This window comes from Saccostrea cucullata, unplaced genomic scaffold, assembly GCF_032062105.1.
Source record: "Saccostrea cucullata isolate Sc308-1 unplaced genomic scaffold, CSIRO_AGI_Scuc_v1 ctg368, whole genome shotgun sequence".
NCBI classification, from domain to species: domain Eukaryota; kingdom Metazoa; phylum Mollusca; class Bivalvia; order Ostreida; family Ostreidae; genus Saccostrea; species Saccostrea cuccullata.
The window spans coordinates 27,954-51,130 of NW_026930642.1; the positions used below are offsets into that span (position 1 = coordinate 27,954).

The 23,177-nt window shown below is 31.9% G+C and overlaps 2 protein-coding genes and 1 pseudogene across 2 annotated transcripts; all 3 read right to left on the reverse strand.

Annotated features, from left to right (window-relative positions):
- Positions 1 to 1,053: 1,053 nt before the first annotated feature.
- On the reverse strand, positions 1,054 to 9,351 carry LOC134229415 (uncharacterized). The gene is made up of 4 exons (XM_062711172.1): positions 9,322 to 9,351; positions 2,377 to 2,457; positions 1,991 to 2,293; positions 1,054 to 1,448 (listed from the first exon to the last, which is right to left on the reverse strand). Exons 2-4 carry the CDS (start codon positions 2,441 to 2,443, stop codon positions 1,054 to 1,056), a joined length of 765 nt encoding a protein of 254 aa, XP_062567156.1. The 5' UTR covers positions 2,444 to 2,457; positions 9,322 to 9,351.
- Positions 9,352 to 12,398: 3,047 nt separating this feature from the next.
- On the reverse strand, positions 12,399 to 15,307 carry LOC134229416 (EMILIN-2-like; annotated as a pseudogene).
- Positions 15,308 to 17,365: 2,058 nt separating this feature from the next.
- LOC134229417 (uncharacterized) lies at positions 17,366 to 20,434 on the reverse strand (the record flags this gene model as incomplete). The annotated part of the gene is made up of 3 exons (XM_062711173.1): positions 17,366 to 17,518; positions 19,391 to 19,776; positions 20,140 to 20,434. Coding segments are annotated over 3 exons (834 nt in total), but the record flags the coding sequence as incomplete, so codon positions are not given.
- Between the last annotated feature and the right edge of the window lie 2,743 nt (positions 20,435 to 23,177).

Here is a 23,177-nt window from a genome sequence, read left to right on the forward strand (position 1 = left end):
TCTATTATTATTTTTTGTTCGATGTCTGTACATTTTATGCATCAAAGAGAACGTGTAACTTACACGTGACGTGTAATTAGGAAAGAAAATTAATCTTAGTCATTACAAAACATTTCGATTTTTATTTTGCATTTTGAATCTATGATTGATATACATGTACGTTAATCCAAAACATGTGTCTGAAACAGTTTTCCCCATCAATATCACACTGTTGCAGCTAATGCATGTTTATCCAAAGAACTTCAATTGAATTTCAAATGAAATTTATGGAGATAACGAACAGTAATCAAACTCCAAAGTCCATAAATTCAAAATAGGAGCAGAGCAAACACAAACCTGCGAAACATCAGAACTGGGATCAGGTGCCACGGAGGATTGAGCATCCCCATGACCGGTCAAGCCTGCCGATTGCTCCTTGTCATAGTCGGGAAATAACGGGAAATTTTAGCGTTTAAATAATGGTCTAACAATTACTATGAAAAACGTCAGTCAGCATTTGACCTAATAATAAATTGTATTCATTAACATGGTAAGTATATCTACCATAGTATTTTCGAATTGATTACTGTAAATGAGACTTATGATATTCTTGTTTCTTCAACTTCTTTGTCAATAATTTACCTCGTTTTAGAGATTGTACATACGTAAATAGAAATAAAAGCTCCGTATGCAGGTGATGAAGGTATATTGCAGCACAAGTAAGGGAAGTTGACGTTTAAAAAGCTAAAATTTTTAGATTGTTGAACGATGATTCCTTTTCCTTTTTTATGTTCACATACGTCCCCTAGCCCCACCCCACAGTTCCGACGCCTTTGCATGTAATAATATATTCGAGTAGTAATGTTGTTAATCAGATGATGATATTCAAAAACTCTAAAGAACTTTTAGAAAAATTTAAATAAGTAATAATAAATTTAATTGAATGTATAATTGGAGTTTCTTGACATGTATTAAAAAAATATATTCCCGATTTGTTCTTCAATTTTGATGTCAACATTTGGAATTTTATACATCGTACAACAATAAAGCAAAGATAGACTTTCGAAATATTTTTTATTTTACTTTCCATCCCTTAAAACTAGACCAAGTTTCTATTAAGTTGTTTGCATTTGTTGTTCTTATGTTTACCTTGTCTCCAGCTTTCAGAACCAAGGGTACCGTATTTGCACAGTTTTCATAACCCGGACTGAGTTCATTGTTACAGTTTCCGTATCCTTTCTGGACTCCATTCACAAGAATTTGAGCATCAAAGATTTTTCTGACATTAATAAAACTTGTCCAGGTAAACACATAGAGTCCGTCAGATGGCGCTGTAAAGAATCCACTATGAGGATTGTAGGCACTTCCGACGTTGTAATAAACACCATCATAAACAACATTTACAGGGGTGTTTCTGTGTAGATGTAATCTCTTAGTGATGTACGCATTAAAAGCAATTATTGATTTCTCTGCAAGAAAAATACAAAGAAATTTCTTTTTTAAATAATATATTAATAATACAATCAACAAGATGAAAGCTCTTGCCACGTTTTGATAAGATGTCATTAAGGTCAGATGACACGTTGCTAAAAAATATATAATATTCCCCAAGAATTTATCGTTGAAGTAAAGGTACTTAAACAAATTTCCTCACAAAAAATTAGGGGGCCTTACCACGCATTTGGACAAGATACCAAAGGGTGATATTTCTTATATATCCCATAGGGGTAATCATCTGAATGGCCAATAGCACAATTTTTGATGTACTTGTATTTAAAAACATTTTGAAAACAATGCAATCACAAAAGAATGACAAATATGCAAAAATTTTTATGTAATACGAAGAAAGACAAAAGACATATTTGAGGAACGTGTCGTCTAACGATAAGCGTTAAATGCATTTAAAAGTAAACATTCGATAAACACAAAATTTATTGATTGATATTTCTGCTACATTAATTTTTTTCACCAATATTTCGAAATAACAAAATTTACATAATTTATTGCGTACCACCATTTTCAAGATTTGGACTTTTTAAACATCGGTATCTGATCTCCAGATATTTGGAGTACCTGGGACATGGATCTCCAAAATTTTGATTAGAAGCATGAAGATGACATGTCTGATACCCATTACAGTTCCATTTCACCTTGAGTTCTGACGCTTTTGATCGACAGGTTTGTGTACTAGAGTTCTTTTTAGGACAAACTTGTGAATCTGTTCGTCCGTAGTTGGCAGACACAATCTGAATTTTCGTTCCTTGCAAACAGCGTATGAACCCTTTGTGACCCTCGCACAATGCAAAAGACTGGTCTAAGAAGATTAGTTGAATGTTTTATAATTCAGTCTCGTATATTTTAAATTGAAGTTAAAGTTACAATTATATTTAAGAGTACCTGAAGTTTTCACCTCTCTTGTCATTGCCACAAGAAGTACAATGTATCTGTAGTCGAGATATTTCATCTTTGTCTTCTCTTCTAATTAAAAAGAATAGTTTTACTTAATCATTTAGCATTAAGGTAGATTTACATGCAAATGAACATGTACTGTATTCAATATTTTTTTTTAGGAATATCACATTAAGTTTCAATACATAAGAACTTTATATGTGATCTTATAATCTTGAAAGGAAAAAAATACACCAATAAGGGTTTAAATATTTACAATTTCTCAAGCAAAATCTGTTTGGGCGTCAACAGATTGATAATTTACTTTTACATTATTACATTATTTTATGAAATTTGTCATAATACAAAAGGGAGTTATATTTTAGCTTCATAAAATGAATTCTGTAGTTTTATGAAACTAGGAAAAGGTAGGATTTCCAAGGATTTTGAAACATGCACACGTTAGCTACATCAAGATACATGAAAACCCCATTAAATGTATTTCATTTATTGTTATAGTTGAGTGATCTGATCTCAGAAAATAATATACCCCCGGTATATGGTTATGTACAGTTAAGTACACAATTCTAAATATATATATCAAACTATTCTTAGTATAACAGTAGATGAAGAATAAGTAAATGTATTCATTATTTCCATGTATTTTCTGTAAATAATGTTTCCAGTCTTTCTGCTCATGAATAGTCCATTAATTGTTTTTAACAATTTTCCTGCAGAAATAACCAACAATCCACATAGATTTTCAATTAGTCTGCAGAGTTTAGAGCGTTTGTCCAGAGTCGCGGGGTTGATCTTTCCTTTGCGAATTTGTATTCCAATGTGCAATGTGGAAACCGGTGTTTCCTATGAGACTGTATTAGTCGAAGTTTCCTGTCGCAGTAGCTAGGAAGACCCCTCACTGCTCAGTGGTCCTCAGTGCTGAGTAAAGCTTTCAGCCCTCCACTGGCAACTGGTGACGTCTCAATATGATCAAAAAAGTCTCGAAAGGGACATTAAACAAACCAACAAACATATTCTACATATACATGTACAGCTTTTATTAATGATTCATCACAATATCATGGCTAATTGGTAATAATTTAAGAGGACATGGTTTTACAATCTCCTTAAATGCTCTTCTTTTTCCAGGAAAATCTTTAAGAGAATATTTCAAAAGACCAATCTCTCTTTCAATTTTTTGAAAAGTTTCTTCAGATATATTATTATTTATTTGTTCTTTCAAAATTGTAAAATCGTTACATTCAAGTATTGCTTTTAGACCAGTTTCGTCGATTTCGGTTCGTTAAGGAGCGGAAAATCCAGAAAAAGGAGAGAGCTTACCTTCAGATGTGTTTCCATAGATAAGACGTATCTTTTTCTGAAACAGATTAAGGAGTACATTTATACAGTATCTGTCACAAACAGTGTTGTGTAAGTATATTTGGTTTGCGACAGATTTCAGCATTGTAAATTATTTTACAAACCCTTCGTGTTATTTACAGGTACTTGTAAACAACAGTAAGCAGATTTAAAGTATCGTAAGTTTGCAGGGCTGGTTACGATAATGAAGCTTTATCTTCAAGCAACGTCATCATTTTACACATTGTCACGAGTTCCTTTCGGCTGACTAAGCGCTCCAGTTCTGCCATTGTCCTCTGTGCCTTTGCTGTTTGATTCTTCACTATTTAGCTAATTTGTACGAGTTATTGTTATATGATACTGACTGAAAACTGCACTGGTCTTGTCCAAATCACCATGCACTGGTATCCGAAAGTTAATACAGACATGACAAAGTCAGGAGAAAAACAATACTTTTCCGCCAAATTAAAAAAAAAAATTAACATTGTTCCCAAAAGTGATAAGATAAGATAATATTTATTTAAAGTCGGGTACATCAACAAAGAACATTAGCTCTGAAGGGCTATTTTCCGACTAAGGACCACTAGGGTGAGAAGGATATCTGACTACCAACCGGCGGCTGCAAGATTCTTGATCAAGGAAGATTTTTTGTGTTGTTTAACGTCCCTCTCGACAATGTTTTCCATCATGTGGAGACGCCAACATTTGTCGGCGGAAAGCTGGCATATTTTGACCTATGCTCGACACCTAGGGCCATTGAGCAGTGACAATCATCGTGCCAATTGCGACACAGGACCTCAGTTTTTAAGGTCTAATCTGAAGGACCGGTCTCCACATCCTACCGTTGGATTCCAATCCATATTTTATATGTAGTGCTAACGATTTGTGTTTTAAAAAACTAAATGGACCATTATTGGATTCTGGATTATATGGGGAGGAGTTTATAAGAGTAAGTTTTTTTCTATTTCGATTTTAAAGCATTACCAGGACAGAAAATCTATTGCCGAGATGACAGGGGACAAATTAAGACAAAAATTGCCGAAAACATTTGTTGAAGATGGTGGTGGGGTGGGGGTTAATAGATATGAAATCAATAGGATAATGATGAAATTTGAAGAACATATATACTAACTTGTTTAATATGCATTAACTTAAAACTTAAAAGAGATGCCATCTTTGCATGAAAAAGGCCAAAATGATCAATCCTCTCCCATTCTGGTGGTGGTTAAATGAGAGTAAAATATCAAAAAGCTGATAAAAATATTGAACAGTGCGATTTTTACAAAGCGGAAAAAATCTTTGATGATACCTATCATTATTAAATCGTTGTTAACGAAAGATACTGTGGTCGCCCGCGTGGTGCAGTGGTGGAGTATCCGCTCCAAAGTTGCATGATAAAGAGTTGATCCTTACCTCGCAGGTTATTATCTGGTACAAAAATAGTTTTCAATTTTCATTCTATTTCTAATGTTTCAATACATCTTTCCACCACTGTATTTAATGATATTCTTATTATTTGATTTTATTTTATTTTCAAAAATCGTTTTCCCCTTAGACTTCAATGCAATTTTTGTTGATTAACTATACTGATTACGAGGGACGTACAATAATTAATGTCATCGGTGATCGGAAAGAAACAAAAACGCTTTTCTATGATTAAATCTTAATGATTAAACTAAAATATTATCTTTTAATTAAAACACATGTCCGTAACATTTTTTATTCAATTTCTGATTGTTTTAGAGCACATTTTTTAGTATGACCCTTCGAATACTGGAATATGGCAGATCATATATGATTTCCTGCCTTGTTTTTTTTTCTTTCTTAGAGGTGGTTTTTTTTTCAAGGTTGGGAAATGAAACAAGTCAAAGGTTGAAAGTGCTGGCAAATATTGTTGGCGTGACAAAACATTAACATCCTTTTTATCCCCAGAACTCATTTGCTCTTCATGGCCCGTGGGTTTGGACGCTGTGATGAACGTGAATTCTGTGGTGAATTCCTCATTCTGGCTCCTTCCTCTCATAAACCTTTAACTTTTTTGCAGAAAGTTTGCTTTCTAGGCTCTTCCAGAAATTGAAATTAATCCCCTGGTAAGAATTTGAACAACAGCAAGACCACTAATATTTAAGAAAATAGCATATAAAACTGTTTTATGCTCTTTTCAGGCCTTTGCTGTTTTGTCAAGTGTATCTCATTGTAAATTCATTTTGAGGGTATAAAGCAAAATGGATTCAAGTTTCAATATCTGTTTGAATTTCAGACTAACGTGGAAAGGTACATTTTTTCTTATTTTTTAAGAGAATTGTTCTGATATTCCTACAAGCTGTCGTTTTCACTCATTTTTCAAAAACAATTGGGTGACCTTTGAGTATTAAACTTTTTACTGATTCTTGACTATTCATTTTAAATGCAGTGTCTCGAATAGCCCTAGTTGTCCAGCTTCTCACAATGGAACTATAATGTGAGGAAAAGTGGCCACATAAACTGTGATCAATTCATTAAAGATTTAATAACTAGAAAAGTCAAGCTTAATGGCATATGATTTTTATGCTGTATGTAATCGACGTGATGACATTATTCATTGAACGTCCCTCGTAGTTAATTAAATTTTTGAAACTTTCTCTCGGTAAATCCTTTTTACTTTAAAATGTTTTGACTTAACGTCACAACATCATGTACTCGATGGACATCTAAAGATAGAGACAAGGTAGCCCCAATTAGGTTTGGAATTTTTTAAACCTGTTCAAATGTTCTTTCTTCTGGTTTTTTTTTTTAATTTGGGGGAGTCAAATATCTAAGAATCAAATATTCCTTTATTCAAGTAATTTATGATCAGTTGTAGACAAGGCTAAAAAAAATGTCAAATTTTCCATCCCTGAAAACTGTGCAGGTGTAAAGTTCGATGCGTACATGCATGGAAAGCTATGAAGCTTTTTTTCTATAGAGTAAGAGATATAAAATAATATTTTAATTTTAGCTGAAATACGCATTTATCTCAAAGAAAAATGTATTTTGTTGAGTAGTTTTTAAAGAAATATAAATCTTTAAAATGAATCTATCAATAATGAATAAAATATATTTTAAAACGAACGTGATTGCAAAAACATTTAACGAGAGGATTATGATTTTTCATTTCATAATAATAAGCTGCAGATATTATAGTTCTAATTCTCTTATTTACCTTCTAAAAGGGCGCGCGTTCAGTCCTTGAACACATTGATAGTTGATTTCTAAATATTTACTGTAATTTGGACATTTATCTTCGAATATTCTCTTGGAGGCATGGAGGTGACAGGTTCGGTACCCATTACAGTTCCATTTGACTTTAATTTCAGATGTCTCTGACCGACAGGTGCAAGTGTTAGTTTTACCTCCGGGACAGATATGTGTGTCTGTTCGACCAAAATTAGCGGAGAGAATCTGTATCTTGGTACCTTTGGCACACCGTATAAAGCCTTTCTGGTCATCACAAAGAGCAAAGGTCTGATCTATATTAAAAAAATTTACATAAACATGTACGCGATTGAATTGAAAATATCGACTTTGTATTAAGTTCCGATTCATAATCATGAAATACTGAAATAACCAACCTGGGACTCTTGTCATTCCCATGGAAGGCAAAAGAAGGAAAATGGTTGATAGAAACGGTTTCATCAATTTCTGTCAATTGGCAACAGCGTTATTTTCCATTTAAAAAAACAAACATAAAAGTGGATTTTTTCTCTTCACGGATGTAAAATCACTTTATGCCTAATGGAATTCTCTTCAATAGAAAATCTCTCATTATTGAACAACCCGAACAGTTTTGAATGTAAAAAAAAAGGAAGCTTTAGGGGGTTTTTGATTATTGAAAGATATATTTCTGAAAAAATTCTATTCCACTTATCATTTGAACACATCTTAGAACTATGAATTAAAATAATTTGTATACATCATTAAATTTATTAATATTAAAAACAAACATTGTTTAACGACCTTTACAAAGTAAATGTACATAAAATAATGCAAAATTATCTTTTCTTGAGAGAAAAAATTAATTTGTCATCTTTTAAAAATTGTCTTCTCCTGACCGACTGAATCAAATGGCCAAACTCAAAACTTTTTTAAAAACCAGCAGGAAACTACTTTTTTTTTTCTCCCAAACATTCCGAAGTTTACTACACATGGATAAATATTTTAACTTCATGTATTTCATACATTTTTGAATATAAAAAGTTTCCATACTCACCTGCATAATAGTTTTTTTTTTATTTTAGTTTGGGGAGGAAAAGAAAATATTTCTTAAGGACAGATGATACGATCCTAAATAATATAGTAAAAAAAAATTAATTTGTTTACTTACAAAAAACTGAGGTTCCTTACCAAGCATTTGTGCAAGATAGCAGAGGGTAGTGTTTCTTATATAATCCTTTTTGGAAAATATTAATTGTCCCAGATCAAATTTTCCAGTGTTTCATTTATTTTAAGATGATCAGAAACTGGTTTAGAAATCAGATTATAATTAAAGAAGATGGGCGCATTTGGCGTGTGATCTGCAGGAATCATTTGTACGAAACATTTATTCTTTAAATGTCCATGATTTGGTTGGCTGAACATAGCTGGTCAGATTTTACAAACACGTTTATAGTTTGTTTTTTTTTCATTTAGTTTGAAAGTGTGAGATTGTAACATTTTTGTCCGTTTTTCCTAGGAGGTACTATAACATAGTAATGTTTCACAAAAAATAAACACCTAAAATATTTAATTCATATTGATGCATGATACGTGTACATGTACATTATATAGAATAGAAGATTAGAATTGAGAACCAAACTGAACCAAAATTATCTAATTCAAAATTTTGATACACAAGTACTTAAAACGAAACTGACGAAATAAATGGTTGTTTGCATAAAAAAAAGTAATTAACGCCCCATCATACCCATGCCAGGCTCGAACCAAAAACTTCTCGATTGCAGTGCACTGAACAGGTAGCCCAACTTACTGAGCTATTACCGCTACACATACACAAATAATTTTAAAAGGACAAAGAAGTACCACATTCACACATTTGGATTTTTTTTGGAAAAAGTTCGTTTTTCGTGGTCTCTGGGTCTTCTCTCCATTTTTTAAAAACGTGTATTCGTTTCTTTGAATTAAAATGCACACAAATAACGTTTCAAAATCATGGAGAGAAGACCCAGAGATAAAAAAAAATTTAGAAAAACGTGTTTTAAAATGTATCATTTTGTACCAAATGTCTGATCTGGCCAATTTTCAAGTTATTTTTTAGCAAATCAAATCTCAATTTCGGGAATATATTTTCCTTTCCTGTCACAGGAACCCGATAAATAAAAAAAAATGTTTTTAAAATTTCATGTAGCATGTCGATAAAATTTTCACTTTTCAATTACGCCCAGATTCCTGCCGAATGTCAATCAAAAGCTCCCTCGTTCTTTTGAATGCTTTTGATACTTTACAAAAATATAAAGTCATACAATACAGATATTTGAGGACGTATCGGCTGACCTAAAGATGGCCTGAGAATGAACGATGCAAAACTAAACCATAATGTTAAGTATTGCCAGTTTAGTAAAGTTTAAATATTGACTATACCTGGAAAATATAATTGTCAATATCTGCACATGCAGTGCTGCAGTAGAATCTGTAAATGTGACTCTCTATAGGTAAGGTGTGTTATATATAAGGGTTAAGGTTACATGTACTACGAAGTAGATGAATGAATGTAACAGGTTTTTGGTAATTCAAATGAAATATTCGACATCATGCATTTATTAATGGTCTGTGGTCGTGATTACCTGGTATTAACTAATAATTTAAACTGGACAAAAAAGAGAATTTCATATTGACTTAATATACTTCTATTAATTGATATTTGCTTGATGTTAATGTTTAGAGTATTTTATTTTTTTTTTCAAAATTTCTCAAATATGTGACTGTCGGCTACAGTGTACAAAATGATTCATGCTATATATCAGTCTTTTATACACAATTGATAAAAGGCTATGTTGCAATGTCATATTATGAAATTCAACATAAAAATATATTTACTACTGTGTTATTTCATATTGAGTTTAAAATCATAAAATAATCTATTTCTGGGAAAAGTCAACATATTACCGTAGAATAATGCCACATACATAAGGGAAGTTGAGGACGGAGAAGTTAGCTGAAGTGTACTTGTTTGTCAACAAATTTCTTCCAAATGCCTTGTCTTATTGTAACAATATACATCCCAATCACAGACACTTGGGACCCTTTAATTTTCTAAAATCTTTGATTGACACACCTTTCCCCTATTTTATATATTAAATATCGAACCATTTTGTCTCTATATGGTTTTTAAAAAATATATAGCTTCCGACTAGTACATAAAAAGAGGGTCGGAAACGATAGAGCTTATAAAAACAAAAGTGTAACATTATTGGAAACGTGTTATTATTCTTTAAATATTTTCACATTCTTAAAGAGATGATTTTCAAAATAATATTATAGGTATATTTAATGATAATTATATAATAAGATGGGTTTTTTTTATTTCTAATAATTAACTACTGCATACGTCAGTTTCCTTATCACCTACAAAGAGTCAGATATTGTAGGACCAATACTGTGCGTAACGTTTTGTTTATGAGATTGCTAAATCAGCATTTTGCTTGTCTCCCATATACTGAGTATATATACGCATGCAGTCACAATTTTCGACAAATCATAAATATACTGTTCCTATGATGAAACTGTTGTTAAAACAATTTTTCAGTTGTCAAAATATGAAAACATTTACAAATAAAATTTTAAGGTAAATCCAAGAACTAGATAGCGGAAATTTTCACTTCTTGTAATTGGTCATCAGCAAAATTTCCACTCTGATTCTACATTCAAGTACTCTGAAGTTGATAATGAAAGAATTTTTAAGTTCTTCATTGACAAGATTTATGTAGTCTTCAGAGATAAGTTTTAGGTCAAACTGTTGGAATTCCAATATTCCTTAAATGTGCTCCTTAACTAGCTGACCTGTTTATATATTCCTAACAAGCAGAATTTCTTCAAAAACTACATGAGAAGAGGAAACACTACCTGTGGCCTTCAATTCGATATAAAGATATAACGACAATGTTTTATGAATTAACAAAAGTTATTTTCATTCGTACGTCGACTTAATATATCCCAGTGAACTTATAAATAAAAGACACCATAGGGTCTACCATATGTTTCATATTTGGATGTTTTCCTGAATATATAGTCGATTAAGGCCAATTAACAACTAAAAGTATGCCAAACGAGATCACTTATGCTTCCATTCTATCGTCAACTTTCCTTCTTTTTTTTGTAAAACTATACAATTAGTGATTACCTGTATCTCTTCAACCTTATCCGTTTTTAACAGCTTGTTCTGAGTACGATTAATTTTTAAAAAGAGGCGTGCTACTCACTGATTAGTTGATGTTACAGGGATTTCATCAATCTCATTTAGAGTCAGCTTTTCGTAAATCTTATGGTCGTTATACTGACATTGTTAGCAAAAACATCATATCATTGGGTTTTATTTTGGCTGACTTGTTTCATACCAATTGTTAGATTTTTTTATACTGAGTTGACTAAGGGAAAATCATTTTACTTGATCAATACATAGGGCTCACAGAGGGTATGACCGGTCAACGGGGGATGCTTTTTTCTCCTAGGCACCTGATCCCAGCTCTGGAATTTCCGGTGCTCGTTTTTGCCCTCTTCACACATTTGTAATGTTCATAGATTTCCTGAGATCATTCGTTATCTTCACCTTTTATAGTTAAACCTTTCTTCTAGTTTTGATTGAAAGCAACTTAAATTAATATTTATATTTGTATTTATGGTTTGTTATAAAACCAGTCTATGAAATATATGAAGATAACGAACAGTATTCAAGCTCAAAAGTACATGAGACAATAAGAATTTAGAGTAGAGCAATCACGGACGTTCAAAATATCTTGGATTTGTTGGATCAGGTGCCATGGAGGAACGAGCATTCCCTGCCGACCAGTCACACCCGCCATGTTTTCTTTGTCATGATCGGGAACTTATCAGAGAAAATTCAGTGTGTAAATAATGCCTAAAAATTAGTACATGTACGAAAAACGAAAGTCAGCCTTGACCAAATGATGAATTGTATTTGCTGACAAGGTCATTGCATCGACCACAGAACTTAGGAAATAATGACTTTAAACGAGACTGCTGATATTCTTATTTCATCAATAAATTAGTCAATGGTTTGCCTTGTTTTAGAAATTGTTCATACGTAGAGCATGCTCTTCAGTATCGAATCAGCTGAGAGATATTATCAAGTAATTTGTATTAAAAGTTGTTTTAATTCAAGTTCATCACTTGACAACGAAGTCATTGTTTACCCATAAACGATCGACCTGGTTTCACATCAACAACATCAGTAATCCACGTAGTCCATGCATTCAATTTGTTGAGTTTAAAATAATGAATTATTTCATAGGTTTAAACCTATTATATACAAGCATAAAGGCACTTTTCAACTTATCACATTTTATTGATCTGCCATCTGCCAGGAGAAAATTATGTAAAACGAAACACTTATATAAAATTAACTATAACGTTCCATTATATAGTATTCGAATAATGTACAGCATAAAACATTGATACAACAAACATACATTCCACATTTTCTATTTAACTCTCCATCCCTTAAAACTAGACCAAAGTTGTATTAAGTCATTTGCATTTGTTGTTCTTATGTTCACCTTGTCTCCAGCTTTCAGGACCAAGGGTACCGTATTTGCACAATTTTCATGACCCGGACCTCATTGTTTCAGTTTCCGTATCCTTTCTGGACTCCATTTACCAGAATTTGTGCATCAAAGATTTTATTCACCTCAACAAAACTTGTCCAGGTAAACACATAGAGTCCGCCAGATGGCGTAGTAAAGTATCCACTATGGGGATTGTAGGCATTTCCGTAGTTGTAATAAACACCATCATATACAACATTGACGGGAGTGTCTCTATGTAGATGTAATCTCTTGGTTATGTACGCATTAAAGGCGATCATATAGAGTTATCTACAACAAAGAATACAACAAAAACTAGTGCTAATTGTAACGGGGACCGTTACAGATGTTCCCCAAACGCTCCCCAACTCCCTTTTGGTGCCATATTCCCTGTAATCTCTATTAGATAAGAAATACTTTATGGAATTTAGACTTAATCAAGGTCTTCCCAGAAAAATACAAAATATATTTAAAAATAGGCATTGCACGCGTGTTCATGTGCGTAACGACCATATTATCTTGTCTACACTATCTCAAATTTTAATATACTTAATATCAAAGCATTTAATCCAAAAGTATAAAAAAAAATACACTCATTCGGGTGTATTTTTAATTTTACTCATTTCACTTGCACACACACGCAAGCACGTGCATAATGACTACACCTTCTTGTAGGAGTCCCTTATATTTATCTATGTTCTAAATCCAATTCTTGTTTGGTTGAAAAACAAGGGAGTTATGGCCATTTGAAGTTTCAGCCAATCAAATTACAGCACACATGCATGCGCGTGATTTCATAATTTTTTTTATCTTTATCGTATTGAAGGATATCTAAATAAATGACTATATTTTAAAATTCGAAACATTTCGTCAAAAAACAAAGGAGATATAGCCATATAAGGTTTCAGCCAATCAGATTGCAGCACACTTGCATGCGCGTGATTTCATGATTTTTTTCTATATCATATTTTAGGATATCCTAATGCATGACTATGTTTTAAATTTCAAAGCATTTCGTCAAAAAACAAAGGAGATATAGCCATTTAAAGTTTCAGCCAATCAGATTGCAGCACACGCGCATGCGCATGCTTTCATGAAAATTTTTATATATCATGCTGTAGATCTTCATAATGTAGGACTATGTTCAAAATTTCAAAAGATTATGACAAGAAACAAGAAAGATATTGAGACTTTAGTTTCAGCCAATCAGAGCAAAGCGCACGTGCATGCGCGTGAGATCTTGCTATTTTGACCATGCCATCTTGTCTATACTACTAAAGTATCCTTACATTATGAGTTTCAAAAAAATTCATCAAGAAAAAGAAAAGTTACAGCAATATCCATTATATTGGTCATTTTTCGTGTTGCACGTGCGCGCTCTTGCAAGCACGTGCGCGCAAAATGACCTTCGTTCGGCAAATCTACATAACATGTCTACTGACCCTAAAAACATTTTACCTTAGTCGGATGTGTAGTTTACAAGATCACTCGTGGACAAAATTTTCCCAGGAAGAAGAAAAATAATAATAATAATAATAAGAAACAGAGTAAAAACAATATGTTCCCCAACTTCGTTTGGGGAACATAACTAGTGGTGATGTGAATACTTTGCTCACTAAATGATACCCCGGCCTCCCATATGAATATCATGGGAAAGTCCATGTTTTGCTCTGGGAGATACGAAGTAAGTCTCAGACATAACATAGGAGGTGTTATATAATAAAGAATCTGTGAAAGTATCATTATATTTTGTTTAGTGGTAAAGGAGGAGTTGTGGACGAGAGATGAATACCTTTTAATATTATAGAAGAATGGCAGTATCTGTGTTTTGTTATGGGAAACCTAAAATATGTTTCGGATCAAACAGTTAGATAAAAGGTAGCAAAGATTATGTGAAAGTCTCATTAAAATTTTATCCTTTGATATAAAACAGATTCGGATAAGAGATGGGTACCCCAAAGAGTAACAAACAGAACGGACGGACAGATGCCATCATAATCATATTGGAGGAGGGGTATCATTTAGTGAGCTCACTGCTCACCTCTAATTTTCATATTTTTTTTTTTAAATACGTTTTTGCATCCTTTAGAATTTGCATTTTCTACATTTCATTTTTATAAACATTTTATTTTAAAAATTCAACGAATGAATTTTACTTCATACCATTAGATTGTGGATTTGGACTCTTCACACATCTGTATTTAACCTCCAGATATTTGGAATAATTAGGACACGGGTCTCCAAAATACTGATCAGCAGCATGAAGGTGACAGGTCTGGTACCCATTACAGTTCCATTTCACCTTGAGTTCTGACGTCTTCGAACGACAGGTATCAGATTTACTTCCTGGACACACCTGTTTGTCTGTTCGTCCGTAGTTGGCGGATATTATCTGAATCTTGGTTCCTCTCCAACAGCGTATGAAGCCTTTTTGACCTCCACACAGGGCAAAGGACTGATCTAACTTGATAAGTTTATGTTTAAAAAAAATTTCACAAAATCTATAAATCTGAATCATTAGAACTACAAAATACATTCTGGGTTTACCTGAAGCCCGCATCTCTTTGGTCAATGCTAAAAGAATGAAAATGCAAACCCAGGGGAAGTATGCCATCTTTGACTTTGCTACAAAATAAAATAGAATAAAATACTAGTTACTACAATCAGAAGAATAAACGGTGTAAAATACAATGAATTATGTTGTCATACTTTTTTTTTTAATTTTAATGATCTGTTAATTGTTAATGTTGTGTGAAAAACTATACCTACCTGAGCAATGTCTTGTTGAATCAAGAGACAAAAAGTTGCAATAACTACGTGTCTGTATGTACATGTATATATACTTTAATTATCGTGTTCATATGATATAGCCATCAATATTTAATGTTTCGTTTTCTATTTAAAAACATTATAATGTTTCTATTTTCTTCATTTAATCTGTTACCAGTATGTTGTGTAATTTTCTCACACGTGCTTTTAACTTCTGTTAACAGTTATTGCAATAAAGATGTATCAAAGAGTAGGAAAAATTGAAAAGATCGATAAAATCTAATTCTCTATATATTAGATGTATTTAACTACCGTACGTGATAGAATAGTGGTAGGACATAAACATATAGTTAGTCACTGTTCCTTAGCGTTTTCTTCATATTTCTTACTTTGTGTCATCTGCTATTTAAGTCACCAATACAAGCGTTATCAAGCAAAGTTTTTAGGGAACCCATTGTCACAAAGAACTATATGCGGTATTAACCAACATTTGCCCCCCCAAATCAAACTTTGATGGAGTAATATTTAATTAAGTCCTTAAACAGGGGAGTATATGCTGACTTCAAAGCACTGAATAATTTCATAAGTAATGACGTCATATGTACGTAATGACGTCACAAATATGACGTAAATTTCAGTTTTTTATGAATTTTGTAGAAAAATGTACATATTTCGTCGATATTTTAAATAAAAAACCGAGCGCATGTGTGTTCAGGATAAATATTTTGATATAATGTGTAGAATGATAATATCAATGAAATATGTCAATATTGTTCCTGAACACACATGCGCTCTATAAATTTTAAAGATTAAATTGTTGAAATTTTGTCCATTTTGTCCTCTTTCTGAAAAAGGATATAAAATCGGACTAGTTTGTGACGTCATAAAAACAGAAATTGTGAATACACTGCTCTGGAACTATAATATTTTCTGTTAACTTATATTTCTCGTACAATTTATTGAATTCAGCACATTTCAGGAAGTTTTCAAAATTTGACTTTTGTGGGGGCAAACATATGCAATATACCGCATATAGTTCTTTATCAATTTTTGTTCGTAGATTAATCCAACAATCAATCATGAATATATGGACAAGCAATCAGTAATTACACAAATAAATCCTAATAACATTAGAACATCTATTACTTTTTGCAAGAAGGTGGCAAAGAATCAAAAACCTGCAGTTTAAAATCGAAATTGATATAAAATAATGCTCGTGGTCTTGATGTATTCGCGATCTATGCATGATATGGGGGAGGGTAAAAAAAAGTAATAAAGGGCGAGACTTGCACGAGGCATGATTAGGGCATTGGACGAATATAGGTTTGGTCTGTTAGGTGACCTTTATTAGATCAATGCAAGGGGTAGCTGCAGGATAAACTAATACACATTCTACAAACATTTTTTACTTGTACAATTACCACTCAGAATTTTGAAAAAAAAATCTTAAAATTGTATTCATTCTTATGTTTGTAAGTCATAAATGCCTTTTCATTTATAGAAATTTTGTCCGATCCTTGGTATATGAAAAATATTGAAAGCTAAACGCTAAATAAGACTAAAGCCCCAATGGACCACAACGCGTACCTGAGTCACTTTGGCCCTTCTATTGTTTATCAGCTCATAATTCTTTTCGTAATATATTCTTATGTAAGTAACATTTAATAGTCCCATTCTACCCCAGGGGCTTATTATTAAAATAAATTTAAATCAACACTACCTGCGGAAGCTTCCGGAGTGTCCAATCATAGCTTGGCTATTCTTGATCATGAGAAGAAGATTTTTAAAGACTGATTGCTATAAAGAAGACATTGTGCTACAACATATTCTGTAAGTTGTGTAAATCAGATTGCTATTCTCAAATACACCAGAGAACTTTAAGAAAATTTTAAATCGCCATTTTTTTTTTCAAAAGTCCATAAATCAAAACGTACTACTTCTCTACACTTTATACAGTCATTCCTTAGAATAAATGAAAAACTATGCATTATCTAAGACAATTGCTTCTTCAATAAAAATGTAGGTAGGAATTACCCCGGTATGCTTTTTGAGATTGTTCATCAACAAAATTATTTTATAAAAACCAGTTTGATTCTTCACAACAGTACTCTGAAGTTGATACTAAAAGGATACTGGAGTTTCTCTTGACAGCATTTATGTAGTCTCTGGATACCAGGTCTTCCAACAAACTGTTGGAATAGAATGGACTCTAATTGTAATCCTTTATTGACTGACCTCTTTTTATATTCCTATTCAGCAGAATTTATTAAAAAAACAAGAAAACTTGTTCTGACCTTCAACTCCACATTTAGCTATATCGACGATGAATTATCAATATCAATAGTTACTTTCATTCATATGTCGAAATAATATATCCCATTAAACTTAAAATAAAAACACCAAAGAGTCCGTCACTTCTGTTTTAAATGATTTACGTACAAAAGAGCCAACTACCAACTAAAGTTTTAGACAAGTGCGATTATTTTAACAATATGATTTCGATAGCCATTTTTCCTAAATGTAGCTGGATATGGTGTTTACGTGCTATTCGATATACTATACAGCATGTTTCGAGTACGATCAATTCTTTAACCGAGACAGGCCGTCGACAAATAAATTCATGTGTATTTCAAATTTGAATATTTACATTTGCTGATGTCTTTCCTTATATAACAATGCTAATAAAATTGAAATTCAATTTTCAATGACATGCAGTTGGTCACATGATAAGACACTCTTGCGCATGGAAAGCAAACTGCAGAAGCAATTTGGAAAGTTCTGACTGTGACGTCACATGTCGTAGATACTTTACGTTGCATTTCAAAATCAAAGTCTAAATAATGCCTATATTTCTGTAACATGAATAAAACCTTCGGGCATTATAGAATTTGATCAAGTGACGACTTCATGTCATACCCCAATGAAACTTTAAAAATGATATCTTATTTCTTAATTGAAGTCAGCATTTCGTTAATTTCATTGTTATTGTAATGATTTTGTGATTATCATCGGGCCTACGGAACTACGGAATGTTCCGTCAATTTGATCATTACATGTGGCTAACGACAGATGTGAATGTCAACAGAGAATGCATACTGTTCCTGGGGTTCTAATCCCACCTCTAGAATTTCCAGGGTACCATGTTTTAGATCCTCTTTAGAGATTTGTATGGTTTATAGATTATTTTTAGATCAACCACTCCTCGTTTTCTTCACCTTTTTCATTCCTAATATATTTCTATGTCAAATTGTGATCATGACTTTCCTGTTCTTGAGATTTCTCAAGACATTTCTTTCATATATCTGTGTTATTCTTTGATTACTCGAGTTTTATTCCGATTGAGTATGTGGGTATAACTTCTCTGGATCTCTGTCCTTGCATCTACCCCTCCAACTAACTGACGACCTGAAGCATAGATTACTTATAAAATATTTGTAAAACAAACAGATAAATATTAAGAGCAAAGAGCACAGGCGTTGAGAAAATGTTTTATAGATACTGAATTCTAAGACATACCATTACGCTGACATTTTTCTGAATTATATATTTCTGTCAAATGGAAATACATTTGTTTCAAAAATTACGCTCAGCAATCATTAAACACGTTTTTGCTTTTGAAGCAGGATGAAATTTACTTTTGTATACACTTAACCTGCATAGAATTATCTCAGAAGATATTTTTTAAAAGTAGAATAGATCGACGGCTGATATATGTATGTAAATTGCGGCTTTAATATGTAACAATACCGACTCTACTTCTCGTAATAAGGTACTTGAAATTGACCTATCCTCACCCAGGTTCTGGATTTTATTAGTGAAATTGTAGACAATTAATATCCAAATCCTTCAATTTCGTACATTATCTCTCTTTTTTTAATTTATTCTTTAGAAGTAAGCTAGCCCAATGTTATGTTGCTTGTATTACAAAGGGCAGATGTGTTAATAACTTTAGCTCGGACTTTTGGGACAATTTTCATACTTGAGCAGGATTGCATGAAATAATAAGGTATTCCTACATAAAGGAATTCTCAATTTTATTTTCTTTCATGGATTTCATTAAAAACATTATTACTCGTACATCATATAAAACAAATAGACTTTCGAAAAATCCTTTATTTTACCTTCCAACCCTTAAAACTAGACCAAAGTTCTCTCAAGTTATTTGCATTAGTCGTACGAATGTTTACTTTGTCTCCAGCTTTCAGAACCAAAGGTACTGTATTTGCACAATTTCCAAGACCAGAACCAGGCTCGTTGTTACAGTTTCCGTATCCTTTGTGGACTCCATTTACAAGAATACGAGAATCAAAAATCTTTTTGACAGCAACATGGCTTGTCCAGGTAAACACATACAGTCCGTCAGACGGCGCTGTAAAGATTCCATTTTGAGGGTTGTAAGCGTTTCCGAAGTTGTAATATACACCATCATAAACAACATTGGACGGAGTGTTTCTATGTAGATGTAAATCTTTCGTCATGTACGCATTAAAAGCAATTATTGATTTGTCTATGGGAAAAAAGAAAGGTAAGTCATATTAAAAAAATCTTAATTAGAAAGTAAGATTTTATGTAAATATTATACATTAGGACAGCTTTAGTTTAATAGAGGAAAAAACTACAAGTTCATTAATATTACCTTGCAATATTTTATCTCAAAATTCATTTCCTCTTATAATTAAAAGCTTAATTTTTAGCTTTTGTGTATTGTTAGTAGATGGAATATGTATAGGTTAAATAAACATGCTAGATTTTTCAATTATCATATGTGTTTTCCGTCTGAATTCATTTTTTATCTATTTTATTGTATTCTTTCGATTATCCATTTTCGTATAATTCTTTTTAAGGCTATAAACATGTCATTTTTTCATACCTTTTTGCAGATTTTGACTCTTTATGCATCGATATTTAACCTCAAGATATTTGGTGTATTTAGAGCATGGATCTCCAAAGTACTGATCAGCAGCATGAAGGTGACATGTCTGGTACCCATTACTGTTCCATTTCACCTTGAGTTCTGACGTCTTTGATCGACATGTATTTGTATCAGATTTACCACCCGGACACATCTTTTTGTCTGTTCGTCCGTAGTTGGCGGATATGATCTGAATCTTGGTTCCTCTCCAACAGCTAACGAAACCCTTTTGTCCACTACATAGACCGAATAAATGATCCAATTGAAAAGTTTATGTTTCAAAATAAATATCACAAAATCTATAAATATAAATCGTTAGAACTACAAAATCATTCTTGTTTTACCTGAAGCCCTCAACTCTTTGGTCAATGCTATAAGAATCAAAATGCAAACTCGGGGGAAATATGCCATCTTTGACTTTGCTTCAAGATAAATTAGAATAAAATAAACTAGTTACTATAAACATTAGAAGAAACAGTTTTAAATACCAGGGTACAATATGTTGTCATACCCTGTCAAATTTGATCATCTGTTCATTGTTATTATTGTGTGAAAAACTTTACCTACCTGAGCAATTTCTTGTTGAATCAAGAGACAAAAAGTTGCAGTAACTACGTATCTGTATGTACATGTATATATACTTTAATTATCGTGCCAAAGTTCCCCATATGTTACTTTCGTGTCAGAATATTATTCCATCAGAAATGTTCATATGATATAGACATCAATATAATGTTTCATTTTCTTTAGAAAAATATTATATTAATGTTTTTCATTTCCTAATGATTTTTATTTGTTGCCAATATATTGTGTAATTTTCTGACACTTGCTTTTATCTTCTGTAAAATGTGATTGTCATATACATGTCTCAAAGAGCAAAAATGAAAATAAAGAAAATATTTATTAAATCTAATTCCTCCACATATTATAATATTTATTACCATACGCGATAAGATTATGGTAGGATTTTAAAAATCGTTTAAATCATCATTTCGTTAGTTCTATTGGCATTGTAATGAACTTAAGTGACCATCATTGGACCATTGGCTGACTTGTTCTGACTTGTTAATGCTAAAATTAACGACAGAATGTTCCGACAACTGATCAATACATGTGACTAACAATGGGTGTGAAGGTCAACAGGGAATGCATACTCCTCCTGGGGTTCTATCCCACCTTTAGAATTTCCAGAGTACCAAGTTTTAGACCCTCTTTAGATATTTGTATGGTTTATAGAATTTTTTTTAGATCAACCACTCCTCGTTTTCTTCACCTTTTTCATTCCTAATATATTTGCATGTTAGACTTAGATCCCATGCAGTGACACCATCCCGCTCTTTGGGATTGAGATTTACGAGAGAAAAAAAACATTTATACATTTATGCTGACAAACACTGATGTAAGTCGCGATGTAAAGAAGATTGTCGTTGTCTTTAAACTTTAAAAATATTGCTTTAAGTTCAATTTATAAAATTAATTTTTTTTAATAGAATTTAAAATAAAAATGCTTCCAACATTAGCTCTGACACTTTAGATAATAGCTTGTATACAAAACAGCAATGAAATTGATTTTGAGGGAAAATCATTAACAAAGAGGGGGTTTTGACAACAACAAAATATGAGGAAGTCTTTAGTTTTATGAATTTTCTTCCACTAATAGCTTTCTTGAAGTTGATGTTGATTTAAAGATGTTTATATTGACAATATCCATGAAGTTTCAAAACATTTCGATTGGGAATGCTCAGCAATAGTGCTTATTTATTTTCTAAATAATATTATATATTATATTGAATATAGCGTAAACTTTACTTTAGTAAACAATGATTATCAACAGTATTTTTTTGCTAAGATTGCTTCAATATAAGAAAAAAGAACATGGACATGTTAGTGGTATATTTTACTTTATAAACATGTACAAATGTTTATCAATTACAATTCATTTAACAGAAAGAATTATATAAAGAATCGTAGATATAACATCATTTTACACTTATTACTTCTATACTAAATTTTCCTATCCGAATATTGACAATTTTTATCAGGCACTGTTACATTTATTGCTTTATTTTAATTAAGGAACTCAACAGAAAAAAATGTCAAAATAGTACTTGATATATCTGTGAGAATGTCATCATTCACAAAATATAAAAATTTTCACTCCATCACATTACACTTTCAAAACATATATCATAAATATGGAAAACAATCATATTTATATTAAAACTAACGTCTGTATATATATTTCTCTGAATATGAAATCTACATATTTGAGTTTCTTTGGTGAAATATATGTACAGCAATTATTTAGAATGTGACATAACGCATCCAATATACAACAAATAACAAAATGGATAATAAATGTATTCATTCTCATATGAAAATGATAAAACTATAATACCATTGTATGATCATCAAATACAAAATTATGAACATGAACAATGAATTTTTAGGATTGTCTTTAAGTATATCGTGAATATCCGGGTATTGATGGATTCTGACTTCAAAAAGTATTTTCTATGGAATAGATGAGTGCGCGTGGAAGCTTAGAGACAATTCAAACAAATCTAGAAAAAGAAACATTAGCGTCTTCTATATCTTTCATTAAAAGAACAATTAAAACAAATTGGCAGATTTTTTTTTAACTTTTTAAGTTCATTTTTCCCAAATACACCGTATTTTTATTCTGTTCCAATCATTTCTCTAATTTTGTCTCCCGTTCTTATTCTTGATTTTAAAAATATTTCTCTTGTGTCAAAAAGTTTTTGTTTAACAAGAAACTAAACATAGCAAGAAATAAAAGGTTTGACAAAACAAGATTTAATTTAAAAGCAATGTACAAACAAACCTTTGGTAATTTATCAACCATTATTTATTGTTTTCAAATTTCTATTTATTTTTAAATTAGAGTTAGGTGTGAGTTTCGAAAAATTTTCCTATTTTTGCCTTACACTTTATAATATCAATAGAAACCATTAAATCCAAACACATTCAGAATC